We start from the raw sequence: 18,052 nt of genomic DNA, 5'->3' as shown, positions 1-18,052 counted from the left end.
ATATCAGTATTTGTTGGTTATGGTATTGTACATAAATTAATTATATAATGGTATCCGGTATATGTTTTGTTCATTGCTGAAGGCCTGATCATGAAGTCCTTCTACAACTGATCCATAAGCGTCCAAATCGGAGACGAATGCCTCATGTTTCTTTAGCAGGGCCTGAAAAGGATATTTTTGAAACTGTAGTAAAGAGCTGAGGCTCACTTTTTGACCTAGGGGTAAACATATAGTTTAAATTGCATTGAAGACACATTGGTGGCCTTCAGCTGTTTTTTCTCTTCTTGGTCGGGTTGTTGTCTCCTTTACATAGTCGCCATTTTCATTCTCAATATTATTGAAGTAACTCAAATCAATGTGTTCAGTCATACTAGTTTAGAGGGTGTCAGCGGTATGGTGTATTGTGACATCACTCAAATCAATAAGTCTACAAACAAGTTGACCTATTGTTACTTACCTTTTGTAGCATTATTCTATGGAAGAGAATTGTGTCTTAATGTTAATCAAAACACATATTCTTATTCTATGACCATATTTGAGCACTAAGTGACAGTTATAAATATAGCTAATAAATACTCAAATATGTTCAGTTTGGTATTCATGTTCTTTAGAGTTTTATACTACGAATAATAAGACAACACCGAGTGTTTGTTATGGTAATTAGAAAAATCCTCAATTAGGGGAAATATACTCTTCATAAATGCTAATATGGCTACCAATTTTTTACGATTTGAGAATTGATATGTGTTATCTGTTAACTTTTTTTAAACAAATAAAATATTGATCGTCGGACAAACTAACAAGCAATACTTCTAAATCAACTTATCAATCAAATATCACTTATAAGTATAGTTTTGATTATGAAACTTGAAGACGAAGACCTTTTACCAAATATAAATCGAAAGATATAAAACTGAGCTTGTATTTATGTCATCATTGAATGAGGATTCGTGATGTCTAATGCAATTACAAATATTAAACCATTGCTTTTTATCAGTCTTTTCAATAGTTCTCAACTGCCTTAGTGTTACATTTTTTTATATTATTTTCGTCATGTACATAGTTTCACCTTTAGTATGTTTTTCTTTTCGTTTCAGTTATTACACCATCTACTACAACAACACCTGCACCGCTTACGACAACACTAAAAACCGAACCAAGTATGTTTTATTATACAAGTATTTATAAATAATTATATTTTGTCTCTAAACATATCATTTATTTGGTCAAATATTTTAGCTAAGAAACAGGTACAATAAAAGGTGTTTCTTTGTAGTCGGGTACGGTCAATGTTTTGTAATTATCGACCGAATTAATTAAGTGTTATTATATTTATACCTTTTTATATTATATATATCAAGTATTCTAAGTGACACATTTTGAATTTAGAGCGGACGTCGTCAAATATCTGATAACCTGTACTTCTAATTGATGGTCTAAACTAAAATTCTGACAGTCGTTGCCAATGCCATAAACATGATCATATACCATCAGTAACTTTATATCACAAGTGAATTAACGGCAAATGCCTTTCAATTATGGAAAGTATAAATCCAGTTATCGAGTTTTTTCGACGTCTTTTGTGATATCAAATATATTGAATTGCAGTATACGTTGAAATCACAATTCAACTACATGTCAATGTAAGCCAAACAGATAGTAATCTTCAGGATAGAGTATCAACTTCGTACTTTATTTGGCCTTTTTAACTTTTTTAGATTCGAGCGTCACTGATGAGTCTTTTTTAGACGAAACGCGCGTCAGGCGTGTATATAAAATTTAGTCCTGGTATCTATGATAAGTTTATTTGCTATGTAAACTATAGAAAATAAACATATTGAAGGGTAACACATCAAACACCATGATTTGAAAAGGGATAATACTTGATCACACCAACTGACAACTAGATTGACAATTTATAAGTACATTCTAAGGAGTGGATTCAGGAATTTTGAAAAGGAGGCATCATTTGCGTAATTATAATATAAATGTTATATACCGCCGACCAACAAAAAGTTTCTGAAGATTATATGTTTCAATAATTTTTTTAATTTATTCGTCTTCACTCACTTTAACTGATAGTCTTAAGTTGATACGTGTCCCGGCCATTAGTTATACCAATTAACTATCAAATTCTATCGTTGTAATAAAACAAAACATTACAAATTTTGCAGCAGATGCGCATTTCGATAATTAATGTCTTTTCAGTGAATCTTGCGGCCACACTATTTGATAATTCAAAATTTAGTTTTGAGGACCGTTCAAATCAAATCGGTCCTTAAATTTAGCCAAATCCACACATTCCATTTGATTATATATCTTATACATGTACTACATTCATTTAAAGTGTACATATTTGATTTGTAGTTGTAACTGATCCATTATGTGAAGGTTGTGTAATTGTTGATGGACATGCGTATGTCGCACACGACAGTGACTGTTCTAAGTTCTACCACTGCTATTTAACACATGACACCAATGGTGATGAAATCATGGTGGCAAAGGAGGAAAATTGTGCCGCTAAAACATTTTGGTCCCAGGAACATAAGACATGTGTCACTTGGGAGAATATGGTTTGTCCAAACCCACTGAGTAAGTAAACGTACAATATGCAATAGTTATATTATGATGTCTGTGCTCTGAATAGGAAGCAGTTATATTTGAAAATTATCAAACCGAAAATTAAAGATATAACAATACATAATATTGCTGAAGGTTCTTAAAAATAGGAGCCTCGGTGACCGAGTAGTCTAAGAAGTTACTACTGTAACTATTAGCCATTTAACACTGATGTTGTTAGTTCGCAGCCGACTCCAAACTTAACTGGCTTAGATTGTCAGTTATCTTATCGAAGGTCGGTGGTTTTCTCCGGGCACTCTGGCTTCCTCCACCAATGAAAACTTGCCTCCAATAAATAGCCATTATGCGGTGATTTAAGGTGATGTTAACACGACAAAAATCAAAAATCAAATCAGAAAAGATAGATGGTTATGTTTTAAATGTTTGCATCTGATGTCACATGTATACATGTGTGTTTTCATTAATGGATTATTTTGAATTCTATGTGATCTGTCTTCAGTTCGGTAAGATTACTAATCTGGTATATACAAAGACTAAAACAGCGAATGAGGCGAATAGTTTAACACTCAGATATGTAAAATTTATCATCAAATTTCTGATGGTTACCGTAAAACGTATGAAGTGTTGATTTTAGTCACTGTTCCTAATTACTCCTTTGTGGGAATCTTTGCGTAGGGAGATTAACCTTGATCATGGATACTTTTGTATAGCATGCACATGCACGAGATTAACGTATCAATCAGGTTCAATTCACTTAAAATTTGTTTCATACACCAATTCATAGCAATCATTTTGTTCTGCACTCATTTCTAGTATTTTTTTTAGCTAAAAAAAAAAAGGCAAACGAAAATAAATTTAATTTATGTATTGCTAAAACATGGTACAAATTATGTTGGAAGCACATTTTTCTTTTGATGACACAGGCCACAAACTATATCAACGGACACAGTACATGTGGAACAAGCAGAGAAGGAACTTTGACTTTTTAATGATTGTGCAATCGGTCTTGTTTTATCTATTTGGTGTGAGGTGTGTTGGTTTCCTTTGTGTAGTTTTTGTCTCTCTGTGGAATTGGATCTGTACAAATTTTGTTCATTTGTTTCACCAGTCTTTTGATTGTCTGCTTTCCACAACAGTTAAAATAATCCATATGTTTGTTTCATTTTACACTATTCATTTTTATTATTTAAAACTCCAAGTCGTGTGATCGAAATCAAATACTTGTATAGCGTGTCACTTAAGATAAAGTCGATATATAGGTGTATTTAATTAATTCTTCTTTACACAATTTATTTTTATTTGGCTTTCAGGTCACAGTACCCTTTTTGAAATCTTGAAAAAATACTATTAACCGCATTTATAATTACATACCTAGGTGATTTATTTAACATAGATAAGTAGAAAAAGCACACTGTTCTACAGACAAAATAAAACAACTCAAAACGACATGGCAAAAAATGAAAAACGATTTAGAGACAGAACAGTAAGCCGAAAATTAGAGCTTGATGGTAAAAAATAAATACATACTTGTGCATTACATAATTTGTTTATCTTAAGTTATCTTCAGTTTTTTTCAATCGATAAATAAATTTTTATTTAGATAAATGTTTCGGTCAAGTTGACGGGACACTTATGCCGTATCTAGGTTGTGAAACATACTGGATGTGCCAAGGGGGAATACCACTACCAATGGCTTGCTCAAATAATAGAATATTTGATCCAAACACTCTTCAATGCATACCAGATCCCGGAACAACTAGTTGTTTTGGTCCCACTCTCCGTAAGTATTGGTGTCATAACATTGGGTAACCCATCAAGTATCAAATATATTCGGGAGGTATATAACCCGATTCTCGAATGTTTGAATAGCCATAAATTTTGAAAATCTTTTATTATTGATTTCTTAAGTTAAACGTTTGGATTTTGTTGTATGGACACATAATCATTCGGGTAATATTTTTCTTTTCTTTTTGGCAATTTATTTTTCTTCAAAAATTACCTAAAAAGTATGTTTCATGTTTATTCATATTTTTCATATGTTTATTATTGACTTATTGTTTTGTTTCTTAGCTTCCATCACAAAATCAGTAACACAATCTCTGTGAAATATCTTATGGTTGTAATAAGAAGCTACCTCTGATCAGTAAGATCATTGTCGCTATAAATTATAACTTATTAGGAGATACATTACAAATATAGTAACTTTTTGTCACAACGCTATCAAGTCAGTTGTTGTCTTTTGATATCTTAACTTTTGTCGTTGCATGATGGTTTATCTTCTTTACACTTAAAAAGATTAAGCAAATATTTTCAGACACATTTTTAGTTTAGTTTGGATTCTGTGAACTAATATGAATTACATAACTAATAGTCTAATCATTGATTAAGGGGTGAAAAATATCAGATCGAATGAAAGTTTTCGCGTTTATTCTCTGACAAATCTTTAACAGTGAGTATTTAAAAGCAAAACTATACGGGACTCTTGTGGTTTTGTACTCGAAATTAAATTTTGTACGGACAAAAGTGACTTTTGTTCAACAAAAATGAGTTCAGTTTAACAAAATTTGTATCATACTACAAATTTAAAATTTTGTCATACAAAATTATCTATCAGCGGACAAAAGTCATTTTTGTCATGACAAAATTCATTTTTGTTACACAGACTTGACTCTTGTTACCTAATTTGAAAATTGGGCGACAAAAGTCAATTTTGTATTCAAATTAGTATAGTTTGGATTCTGTGAACTAATTTGCATACAAAATCGACTTTTGTTACACAAAATTGACTTTTGTGAGACAATATTGACCAATGGAGACAAAATTGACTTTTGTCTCAACAAAATTGACAAAATTGACAAAATTGAACTTTGTCTCAACAAAATTGACAAAATTGAATTTTGTGAGACAGAATTGACCAATGTGAGACAAAATTGACTTTTGTTTCAACAAAATTGACAAAAATTAATTTTGTCTCATCAAAATTGACAAAATTGAATTTTGTCTCAACAAAATTGAATTTTGTCATAACAGAATTGACAAAATGACCTTTGTCTCAACAAAATTGATTTTACGAAAGTCAATTTTGTCGTCACAAAAATGAATTTTGTCGTCACAAAATTGACTTTTGTCGTCACAAAATTGACTTTTGTCTCAACAAAATTGATAAAATTGACTTTTGTCTCAACAAAATTGATAAAATTGACTTTTGTCTCAACAAAATTGACAAAATTTACTTTTGTCTCAACAAAATTGACAGAATTGACTTTTGTCTCAACAAAATTGACAAAATTGACTTTTGTCTCAACACATTGACAAAATTGACAAAATTGACTTTTGTCTCAACAAAATTAACAAAATTGACTTTTGTCTCAACAAAATTGACAAAATTGAATTTTGTCTCACAAAAGTTAATTTTGTCTCACAAAATTTAATTTTGTCTCACAAAAGGTAATTTTGTCTCACAAAAGGTAATTTTGTCTCACAAAGTTAATTTTGTCTCACTAAAGTTAATTTTGTCTCACAGAATTGAATCTTATCTCACACAATTGACTTTTGTGATTCAATTTCCATATCAGGTAACAAAAGTCAATTTTGTATGCAAATATGTTAATATTTGCATACTTTTTAGACAAAATTGACTTTTGTCATGACAAATATGAATTTTGTCTACAAAAATGAATTTTGTCATGACAAAAATGAATTTTGTCTACACAAATGAATTTTGTCATCACAAAATTGAAGTTCTCATAAAACAAGTCTGGAGCACATAGTTTTGTAAGACAAAAATGATTTTGTTATGACAGAATTGAATTTTGTACAAAACCACAAGAGTCCCATTCGGCGTCCCATAAAACTACCACTCGTCATATACCAGATCTAGAATAATTTATGTCTATTCATTAACCACAATTTGGGGAAGGGGGTCTATAATCTGTAATATTTTTTTGTACTCATCTATGAAATTGTTTATGAAATTTGTGTCCCCAATGGCCAATACTCTTTAATTTCTTACTTTATTTAGCCTTTTAAACTCTTTGATTCGAGCGCCACTGATGAGTTATTTGTAGAAGAAACGCGCGTCTGGCGCATCAACAAAATTTCAATCCCCGTATCTATGACTTGTTTATTCTCATAAACTTATCGTCTTTTATAAACATGCGTACGTCACTAATTGTTTAAATTTGAACTTCATTTTGCATCATTTAAAAATTATGTACGTAATGAAATCTTGTTTTTTTAATTTCATTAATGTTATCTTTTGCTATAGTTTGTACATCATTTAAGGTTCTAATTGCCGTCCAGAATTATAAAATGTTAAGTCCTTTTAGCAACATTATCATAATTTCTTCTCAGCTGGTTTCAATGTAATACTAGTTGATATTGCACATGAGTTCCGAGTACAAATACATGTCATGAAGACATTGTTTTCATATTTGTTTTATATTTTAGAAACTTGTAATTTTGAGGAGGACCCAGCCGACGCGTCTAAATATTTCGTGAAGCAACAGGCTCAAGATGGTTCAGTTATTATGATTCACCAGACATGCGCATCTGGAACCCTTTATGACCAATCAAAATGTTCATGTTCAACACATGACACAAACATTGTTATTTTACCTACAGGTAAGTAACTATCTTTCTATCAAATTAAGTTATTACACAATTCTCCGACATATGTGTTTGCAGACACATATTATATCGATACTGATTACCTTTTTGGGGCATCTGGAATTATCCTGTTTTATTTGGTTTGGTTAGGTAGTACCCAGCCATAGTGATTTTAATGTAGTTTGTGTGATGTAATATAAGATGTTTAAATAAAAAAAACAGTTGTATTCGCAGAATAATTGATTAACATACATTGGTTTTAATACAAAAGTTAAATAGATGAAAACAATGCGACAAAGGAGGCTTTTGTATCTTAGAAAAATGTCATATTCTAGTAACTAAACAAACAATCTGAAATAACATCAATCATTTTTAAAGAAGAGAATGCAGTTTAAGCCGGAACCGAATATGAAAGTGCGAGTGAGGCATCCGTGTACTTAGGACACATTTTAGTTGTTTATTATTTATTCAATACCAGTACAAATGTGTCAATATCTGAAATATAATTACTATTCCAGGTTGTCAAGCATTGGTGGAACAAGGTCAAAATGGCGTTTTCACCTTTAAACAGACAAGTGAATTGATATACGGCATCAATTCAAATGCTCTTGTGGATTTTCAAACGGATCCAGATGCAATGAAACTTACACCTAACGGTCATATCATAATGTATCGGTTGGCTAATTATGATTTTCAACAGGCCTTTGCAGTGTCCTTCAAATTGCAGCTGTCAGCAAGCAGCCCAAGTGGCTTGCAACAAATTCTTATAAACTGTATATATCCTGACACTGCAACCTCCTTGATCGATACGCCATCGATTTCTATACAAGTGGGCAAATCACCAACTGGCGATTATACATTTTTTAGTCAGTTGCAGACAACAGACGGAATGCAAATCATAAACGTTGTAAGTTTGAATTTGTCTTTCTAACATCAGTGAGGGTCATGATTGGGGTTAAATTAAAGATTACTGAGCGAAAATATAAAAAAAAGTAGACAAAAAAATACTCAAAAGGAAAGAATAGTGAATATTAAATGGGGTACTTTCATATAAAGAAAAGAGAATAATCGGAAAACATTTAAAGAATATAGAAAAAAACAACAATGCACGAAAAATTATCTACAAAAATTAAACATTTAGAAACACAATACTTTTAGTACGACTTTTACAACTTTTACAAAACAACCGTGAAAACACGTGATTAAAACTGAAAAGCGTTTGCGGTTACAGTCATACTACAGTTCATAAAACGTTATACCGATAACTGAATGTTGAAAGATTCATCTCCCTCACTTAATCGGAATGAAGGAAGTAGCTACAGAAGAGTTAACAGTTTCCGGTACATGTTATAATAAAATGTATCGGCATTTTCCATTTTACGATAAAATTACAGATGACATCTTCATTTACTTATATGAAGACATGCATTTCTGCTTTTGACAATATACAGCAAGTTTAAGAATAATGGCATGTATTAACTCTACTGTCCTCATTAAACACTGTAAGTCATTGATATTGGAAAACAGTTTAATTTGGAACTGAAAAAAACATTGGTTAGAGGAAAACTTCGAAACTAGAAAATAAATTAAAGCATATTTACATTATCAACTTCAGATATCTATAACAAACATATATGATATGAATTCTTACCATTAATGCTTACATATACACCACATATATAAAAAAAAAACCATAGGTTAGACTAATTGTATGATTCATAAAATGTTTGTAGTCGATAACAGGCTCAACTTCTGCTTATGTTGACGTAACAATGGCTTATGATGGCAACGTCTTTGTTTTAAATGTTGATGGTCAAGAAAGTTCCATTGCCATGACAGGTCAGTATTTAATCCTTAGTAAATATGGTATTCCGAATTTATTATAAAATAGCAAAAAGGACCGTTTGTCCATTTTATTTCATTTTAATTCAGAAATATTCATAGCATTCAAGCTTTTTGACTTATAGCTTTGTCCTAAATATTTAATTGATGCAAATTTTGTTTACCCTTGTTCGTCGAGTGCATTTTTAATTAATTGAATGATTGCATGTTTTGCTCTTGTAACTACCTAGTCGTATCTTGTATGTTATTAAGACCTTACTTTTTCTCCGCATAAAGTTTCGACATTCATTCGTCGCGTTTTGCGTCGCAGGCCTTACGTCTGTTTATCGAAACAATTCACCAGAAGCGCAAAGCAAGTCGCTTTATCATAGCTGACGTGAATTTGATAAATTAATATTTGTTTTCTTTACTTTAAATTTACAATAAACACATAAAATTATTATGTGATGGTGTATAACATTAAGTCGACAGCGTATCCTTAAGTGCCTACACTAAACCCGTGAACTTAGGTTATTTACTAACATACTTTTGACTCATATTTTGTATACACTTTTGCGTTATCTTTATTTTTCAGGATCAATATTAAAAGGTCCAACTTTTGCACTTGGCAGGCCACTTACTCAACCTACCGCTAATGGCATTCAGTACTTAGATGGTAGTATCAAAAATGTAAGACTACAGTGTTGAGTGTGATACGACCATGGTGTTATGGGTCTTTTTATAGATATTTGTAAAACAAACATAACTTTCGTTTCTCGTTTTTTATAGATTTAGGCCGTTGGTTTTCCCGTTTGAATGGTTTTTAACTTTTAATTTTGGGGCTCTCTATAGCTTGTTGTTCAGTGTGAGCCAAGGCTCTGTGTTGAAGGCCATACATTGACCTATAATGGTTTACTTTTATAAATTGTTATTTGGATGGAGAGTTGTCTCATTAGCACTCACACCACATCTTTCTATATCTATTTACAAGCATACCTACATGAGTACTAACCACGTTCGCATATGACATATGTGCATATATTTAAAAGGTCAAAAACAACCAATAACTACACTAACAAGAAATCATTATATTGATTTAAAAATATGTTCAACGTTACTTAATAAATAATACTACAAACGAGACGAAGAGGTATTGGTTTGATATTGAAAGTCAAAAACCTGGCTCGAAATAAAGCCTTTTTAATTGGTATACAATAGAAATTCATTGTAGTCCGATGTGTTCTGTTACAGTTCTTCAATCGATATGATATCATGTTCATTCTACTCATGAACTTCATAGAATAAAATTCAATACCGAACATGTGTGTATATATAACATATAATGTAACAATACAATTATACTCTGACAATTATTTTGACGTCCTCTTCTGTGATAGATTGAGTCTGTAAATAATTTTCGGAATTATATACATATATATTATTTTCTGAAACGTCCGAGACCCGTTATCACCATTGCTGAGCCTTCAAAATAAGCAGAAACTTCAAATGTTAGACTTAAATTTATAGGTTGTAAGTTAGGCTTCATTTGATATATTTATAAAACTGTGAAAAATATACGCGCTGTATGCAAACAAGAAGTGCCTGCATTACATACAAAAAGAAGATGTGGTATGAGTTCCAACGAGAAAAGTTTATATCTCCATCCAAGTCACAATATGTACGGCTTTCAAAGCGGAGGCTTTATTTGATAAACTAGCTTTCCTTTAACAATTAAATCCAATTCGTCATTCAATTGTAAGTAAAATTTCAATTGTAAATATATGATCAATGATTAGTAGAATATCATTTATTAGTACGTTTATGAGATGTCATACGACTACCAATGTACCAATGAAAACAAAACATCCACCAGATTTCAAATAAAGTAAATATAAGCTGGTTTATGTCACCGTACTGCAATGAGGAAATCTACATATTATAGTCAGATACAACAGGTCACGACTGAGAAAATATGGACCAATTCAAAATAAAACTCACGACACATTAACTCGGCCTCAGTTGGGAGGAATGGGTTATATCTAAACCTGTCATTGGTGTTGTTTTACCTTGAATTTGATTTATTAGAATATATTATCGTTAATTCGTATATTTTCCTTTTGATCTTACTGCTTAAGGACATACGATACAGTTACAGGGGAGGAAATGACGTTGCTAACGTGATATGTTATTTTCGCGACGTCAAACTGTGACATATCGGGAAAAGATGCATTTTTCGACTGATTTTTATCATTCAAACTGATTTAATTTGAAAACGAGTTCATGGACCCATATTTTTCAAAACGTCAATTTGTTTCATTTTGCAGGGAGATTATGTGACCCAATTTTTTTTAAAACTGTAAATAGAGGAATTTTTTTTATTTTGATAAGCATGTAGCAAAAAATGAGGTTTTTTACTCAATTCATGAAGATTTGATAAATATGAGTTATTTCTGATTTACAAAAATGCATATTTTTTAGTATACTTACAAAATACAGAAATTAACGATTATTTAACAAAATACAATTTGTGTTTATCTTTTATAACAAAAAAGTTATGTCTTTCTTTTGTAAAAGTAATTACGGCCACAAGTCTGAATTTTGAGCAAATATACCTAATTTCGACCTCATTTTACTCAAAAAGTAGCACATGAAGGTATATTTTTTATTACATATTTGATTTAATCAGGTTAAAAAAAGCCTATCTGCAAATTTTCATCAACTTGTAAATACAGGATCAAAACTGTATCGTATGCCCTTAATATTTTTGCGTATCAACGTACTTGCTGTATCACTGAAAATACTAGGCAATACATTGTATGATGTCATAATTAGGAATAAACAGAATAATAGGTAGTTTCTTTTTTTATACTGACTATATCATGTGGAATATCTTAACTCGCCCTTACAGGCTCGTCTAGATATTCCACATGATACAGTCAGTATCAAAAACGAAACTACCTATTATTCTATATTTATTAGTTGCCACTTTTTATGAATACTTTTCATCCGAAGCCTTGTTTTGTGTTTGACGTTCGTCGCAATTTTGGTTATTATCTTAGTATTGTCAAAGCAAACAGTGTAAAGGAAACTTGTTATTCATTTTTGTTGTAGACCAATTGAGGTAGTAGTAGTTAACTACTGTATTCTGTAAAAATGCGAAAAAATACACGGAGACTTTATATCAATTAGTGTTATGGACACAATGAAGTAGTATTTGCTTATTGCTATAAACCGTAAATATTGAGAAATAATGAACGATGTTTGTTTCTTTTGCAGCTAAAGATCTACGATTGTATAGCTCAGGAGATCAAGGACAAGCTGAATGCAATGTAACGAAGGCAATTCAAATAAAAAAAGTTGGAATGTTTTGAAGAAAACTACGAAATTGTATATCATGTGATTACCTCAATCTTCTAACATTTGTATGTACAAGGCACATTGATGCATTCGTCTTTTTAATGCATTGTGTAATACTATTTGATGTCTATTGTAATATAAAAACAAAACTTCCTGTAAATAAACCAAACATGTCTGAATGTAAATATTATTATATAAATATCAGCACATAATGCTGAAATAATTTTAACATTATAAATATGAATTTGTATAAAACTTCAATAGACTTCGAAATATGTTTTTATGAGTAAGTGAGCAACGATGAAGACAGTTCCTATATCTGATAAATGTTATCCACTCAAGAAACACAAATATAAGTTAATTGTCAAAATGGTCTGTTGGTTATTATGTCATTATAAAAATCGTAGAAAAGGTCTGTTCAGTTGTAAAAGCCAAACAAGAAAAAACTAGGTTCTAATAAGTGTGACTATATTTGTGTATAATATTGAAAACAACACGTTATTATTTTGTTGCGTCCGAAGCGCTTTTCTGGATTTACCTTCATCTGGAACGCTCAAAGCCAAACGTTTGAAATCCAAAGATGTATAAGTACCGAAACCGTTGAAGAGGTATATATAAAAAATAACTAAAATAAATAGCCAAATTCATCTCAAGCCAACTTTGCCTGAGGGAGTTGAAACCTTAGTTTCTTAATAATTTATAAATTTATAAACGGATAATTTTTTTAGTAAATCATGTCAGTACCGAAATACTGACTACTGAGCTGATGATACCCTCGGGGACTGATAGTCCACCAGCAGAGGTATGCATTTATTGATCAATGTTCATCTCATTTTGTTATAATGTGAACGTTAATGTAGTTTTGTGTTTACAAATTCACAAAATCAAACTGCTTTAACATTTTGCTCGTTTATTATTAACAATGTCCCTTTCTGTGTACTTTCATTTTGAATTTTGATTTTTTTACTTTAAGTGCTACATTTACAGGGGAAACTCTATGACTTGTTGTTTAAATAATATGAATCAAAATGTATAAATTTTGATATTGATATTGATGTTGAAATGTGTTTTAATAACGCTGTGATCATGTTTTATTGTCATTTTGGAAAATAACTTTTATATAAATACAATGACATTTGTATTACTTACTTTCAAACGATTGTATTTGCAATAGTGCTTTTAGTTCTTTAAATGTATGTCTAATATTCAAATTATATAAAATATGCAATCTGATAAAACAATAGATTTTTTTTTATTAGGTTCAAGGTAGGAGGTGGTTTAACATTATTTGATAACCTCCACTTGGCATTTGAAATATCTGTTCAGTCATTTTATTTTACACGATTGCTAAATTATGTTTCTACATTGCACACATACATGTATTTATTAATTGTACGTGGTTTTATTTCGAAATAAAAGCAAACTCTGATTCAAGAACGTTTTTTGTTTTATTTATATGATCCATATGATCAGATCTCCAACTTATTTTATCAAATACAGGCTGCAGGGATGGGAGTTTGGACTGCCATTAGAAAATGAGAGTGTGATTGATAGAGGGTCGATATCAATACACAAACAATGAAGGTTGGAAAAACATTTTTTGTTGTAAAGAAGAACTGAATCATGCAAAACAAAACAACTTAAATAATCTGTTATACCCCTCAATCAATATAAAGATTCTAGAAATACAAAAAATCTCTATAACAGGCTGGAAAAAACTACAAGCAACCACAATTTCAAATGAGTTGCATAGTCGTAATACAGAAAGAAAGAAATAATGGCGATATATTATAAATCGATTTAAAAACATAGTTTCTACATTAGTATGTCTTGACACAACATTTTACAAAACAATGGATTTAAATTTGCAATATTCTCTATAGTACCGCTTAAAACAATGATGATTACTATGTTAAATTAAGGTAACTTGTTTTATTCCGTATGCTATACAGGCTCCTTAGTATCCCCATAGCAACAAGTCTTTCAAAATTTCCGAGTTTGGCTGTGTAAGGATAAGACATACTTTTTTATACTTTTGGTTTCTAAATGTTTTTGTCAAGAGTATATATGATCTTGTTAATTGTATTTATTGTTAACCAAGCCGATTTTTATGTCCCATTTATGGGCATTATGTTTTCCGGTCTGTGTGTCTGTTGTCTGTTCGATCGTTCGTCTGTCCTGCTTCAGGTTAAAGATTTTGGTCGAGGAAGTTGTTGATGAAGTTGACATCCATTCAACTTGAAACAACGTACACATGTTCCTTATGATATGATCTGTCTAATTTTGTCAATATTAAAGTTTTAACCCCGATTGGGGTACTATGGACACATTCTGGAGTACTATGGACACATTCTTGTTTTATACTATTATAAGCGTTTTTCATACATAAATAAAGGCAACAGTAATATACCGATGTTTAAAACTCATCTGCTACGGTTACATTACAAAAGAACTATTCTTTGTGTTACTGCATAGGAAAAACGACAAGCTACCACAGCTTCAAATGGGCGCTGCGTGTTTATGTTCTTAGATATAGGAAGATGTGGTGTGAGTGCCAATGAGGCAACTCTCAATCCAAATAACAATTTTAAAAACTTCAACACGGGGCCTTAAATGTTTAACAGATTGTGCACTTAACAAAGGATCATCATGCATAAATACAATTTCTCCAATATACATGTACAGAGTGGTCAGTATAATTTGTAATGAAGCTCATTCCTGTCTATTTGAAACAGTAAGATCGGAAGATTGTCATGCAGAAAAGAAAGAATTGTTACTTGTTCTGTTAACTTATAAAGGGAAAAATTCATCATAGATACCAGGACTAAATTGATTAAAAAAACACCAGCAACGTTCTACATTACATGGAGTTAACATCTTTATTTTGCCTTTTTAACATTCTTTTTTTTTCGAGCGTCACTGATGAGTCTTTTGTCGAAACGCGCGTCTGGCGTAATCATTGGCGCTCAATTCAAAACATGTTAAATAAAAAGCCAAAATAAAGGACGAAGTTGAAGTGCATTGATGACCAAACATTTCTTAGAGTTTTCCCAAATACAGCTAAGGTAATCTTTTCCTCAGGTAGAATAGCCTCAGTATTTCAAAAATTCTAAGTTTAGTAAGCAAAAGTCAGTCTACTCCTTTTGTGTTCTACGGTTACCGTGACCAACATCATTGCACTTAAAATATTTAACCATGAACGAGCATTGCAGGAACTTGATTCAGAACAAGTGTAGTGGTTAGCACATTGGAATACTAATATGACTAACACAAAGATTCCTTGTTCCGACTCACTTTGCGGGGTGAAAAATTCAGAGACTGAATGACTGAATTATCAGCTCTCCCTTGACACCATTTGCGAGTATGGTCATGAGAATCCATGATAGTCTGTCGGTAGGGGCGACAAATGGCTAAACTGTGTTCCGAGAGAGCCACTTGCACGTAAAAGACACTCATGTAGATTTCGAAAAAAAACACTCACTGCCAGGCTAATACCACTACGAGGCAGCATATAAAAATAAATTGCAATAAATAAACTCATTATAGATACCAAGACTAAATTTTGAATATACGCCAGAAGCGCGTTTCGTCTACAAAAGACTCATCAGTGACGCTCGAATCCAAAAAAGTTAAATAAAAAAAAAATAAAATAAAAAAAAAAAAAAAAAAAAATAATTTTGTAAACAGTTAACAATAACTTGTTTCCCAATCCACTGTAAATAAATATGTTTTTAAATTCCAGTTTATTTAAAAACTCAGTCTGTTCCTAAAATATTGCGTGAACACAATTCGGGCACTTCACTTATGTCTTATCTTCTAACGTAAAGACGTTGTGACGTGTCATTTGTATACTTGTACAATCAGTTAATCTATTACACATTTTATGAGGGTCGGTTAAAGACAAAACTTTACGACAAAACAGATGATTTCAGCTTTCCAATTGTGAACTTTCCATTTCTAAGTAGCAACATTCCAGCAGCACCTGCCTACGGGGTATATATCTCCCAATTGATATGATATTCCCGTGCTTGCATTTCCTATCATGATTTTCTTGATAGAGGGTTACTGCTCACAATGAAGCTATTAAACCAAGAGTTCCAAATGTTGAAATCACCCCTTCGTAAATTGTACGGACGCCATCACGAGTTGGTTGACCGTTATTGAATAACCGTTTCACAAATGATATCGGATATGTTCCTTACGTCGTAACTACAATCCCCTTCCCTTTCATGAATTTGACCTACCGAATTAGACTATTTACCGGATTTGTAATCACATAAGCAAAACGACGGGTGCCGCATGTGGAGCAGGATCTGCTTATCCTTCCGGAGCACCTGAGATCACCCCTAGTTTTTGGTGGGGTTCGTGTTGTTTATTCTTTAGTTTTCTATGTTGTGTCATGTGTACTATTGTTTTTCTGTTTGTCTTTTTCATTTTTAGCCATGGCGTTGTCAGTTTGTTTTAGATTTACGAGTTTGACTGTCCCTTTGGTATCTTTCGTCCCTCTTTCATGAAATGTAACATGTAATTCCTTAATTCACGAATTCTCGATCCCACTCTTGATCGTGTTACTACTGAGGATCTTAACATTATTCAACATTAACATCTCCGAAAGATGATATGTCATGATCCAAGTTTAAAGTACCCGAACACATCAGTTAAAACCATAACTTTCAAATAATTGTGGATTCCATTGAGGGCGATTGGCTAAACGAGAATGCATTGAACTGGGCACTTTGTCAGAAGGATTCAAATCAATCAGGTCTCTGATAAAACGTCGCATTCGTAAGTTGAAAAAAAATGTGTAAAAGAGGGACAAAAGATACCAAAACATATAAATCTAAAATAAACTGACAACGCTGTGGCTAAAAATGAAAAAAATAAATGATCGACCGAAAATCCGTTTTTAGAGACAAAGAGTCTGTGAAATGTCAATGATCTCTTCATGCTGAGTGTTTTGTTGTTCATGTGGTAAAAAACTAAAATAATATTGTCTTTGTATGTTCTTACTACTGCGAGGATCTTGTAAAAGAATTAGGAATAAATTAGCATTCAGGTAATCCCACATATAGCATATCATGTGACAAGGATGATATTATGGCAAGTCATCAATCTCGTACTTTTTCTGAAATCAATTCTATTAAACCTGTTTTACAACCCTAACCATGAGAAGTTGAAAAATCGTCTAAAAGAAATATTCAACAATGCTTTTGAACATACAAATGTATTTTTTACTTTTGGATACTATACGGCATATGTAGTAAACCAAAAAGTACAAAATGCTACACTGAGGAACAAGTCATCAATATACTGGAGTTTTCTTAATTGTCAACATATTTGGTGGATTGGAGGTAGACTTTTATCAACAATTTTTTCTGCATTCCTATTTGAACGAACTGTGTGCCTCTCCTTGTTGCTCTCTTCATATTTTCAAATAAGTCGGAGTTTCTTCAGACACTTGTCAAATACAAGAAGTTAAAAAAAGCCAGATCATTTCAGTTCACGTTCAGATAAATTGATAATGTTCCTTCCATTAACAATCCAAACTTTTCTGAATGGGTTCCATTTATATTTCCTTCAGAACTAGGATTTAAAGAAACAACAGACATGGCTTCGTCTTGCTCATTCTTAGACTTATAACTCGAATATGACCTAAGCGGTTATTTGAGTGCCTGAATCTTTAACA

At 31.7% G+C, this 18,052-nt stretch overlaps 1 protein-coding gene across 2 annotated transcripts in view; it reads left to right on the top strand.

Annotated features, from left to right (window-relative positions):
* LOC134680860 (uncharacterized) overlaps positions 1–13,469 on the top strand; it is a 36,455-nt gene extending 22,986 nt beyond the window's left edge. For both annotated transcript variants that reach the window (XM_063540129.1, XM_063540128.1), the window contains 8 exons: positions 1,098–1,160; positions 2,368–2,592; positions 4,181–4,360; positions 7,030–7,203; positions 7,707–8,095; positions 8,922–9,027; positions 9,605–9,699; positions 12,286–13,469. In XM_063540129.1, coding sequence (XP_063396199.1) covers positions 1,098–1,160; positions 2,368–2,592; positions 4,181–4,360; positions 7,030–7,203; positions 7,707–8,095; positions 8,922–9,027; positions 9,605–9,699; positions 12,286–12,342 — 1,289 coding nt within the window. In that variant the 3' untranslated portion in view covers positions 12,343–13,469. The remainder of the gene's footprint in view (positions 1–1,097; positions 1,161–2,367; positions 2,593–4,180; positions 4,361–7,029; positions 7,204–7,706; positions 8,096–8,921; positions 9,028–9,604; positions 9,700–12,285) is intronic.
* Positions 13,470–18,052: the final 4,583 nt, after the last annotated feature.

The sequence above is a fragment of the Mytilus trossulus genome, chromosome 8 (assembly GCF_036588685.1).
Source record: "Mytilus trossulus isolate FHL-02 chromosome 8, PNRI_Mtr1.1.1.hap1, whole genome shotgun sequence".
Taxonomy (NCBI): domain Eukaryota; kingdom Metazoa; phylum Mollusca; class Bivalvia; order Mytilida; family Mytilidae; genus Mytilus; species Mytilus trossulus.
The sequence above is the reverse complement of the archived record's forward strand: the minus strand, read 5'-3'. Positions and strand labels throughout refer to the sequence as shown.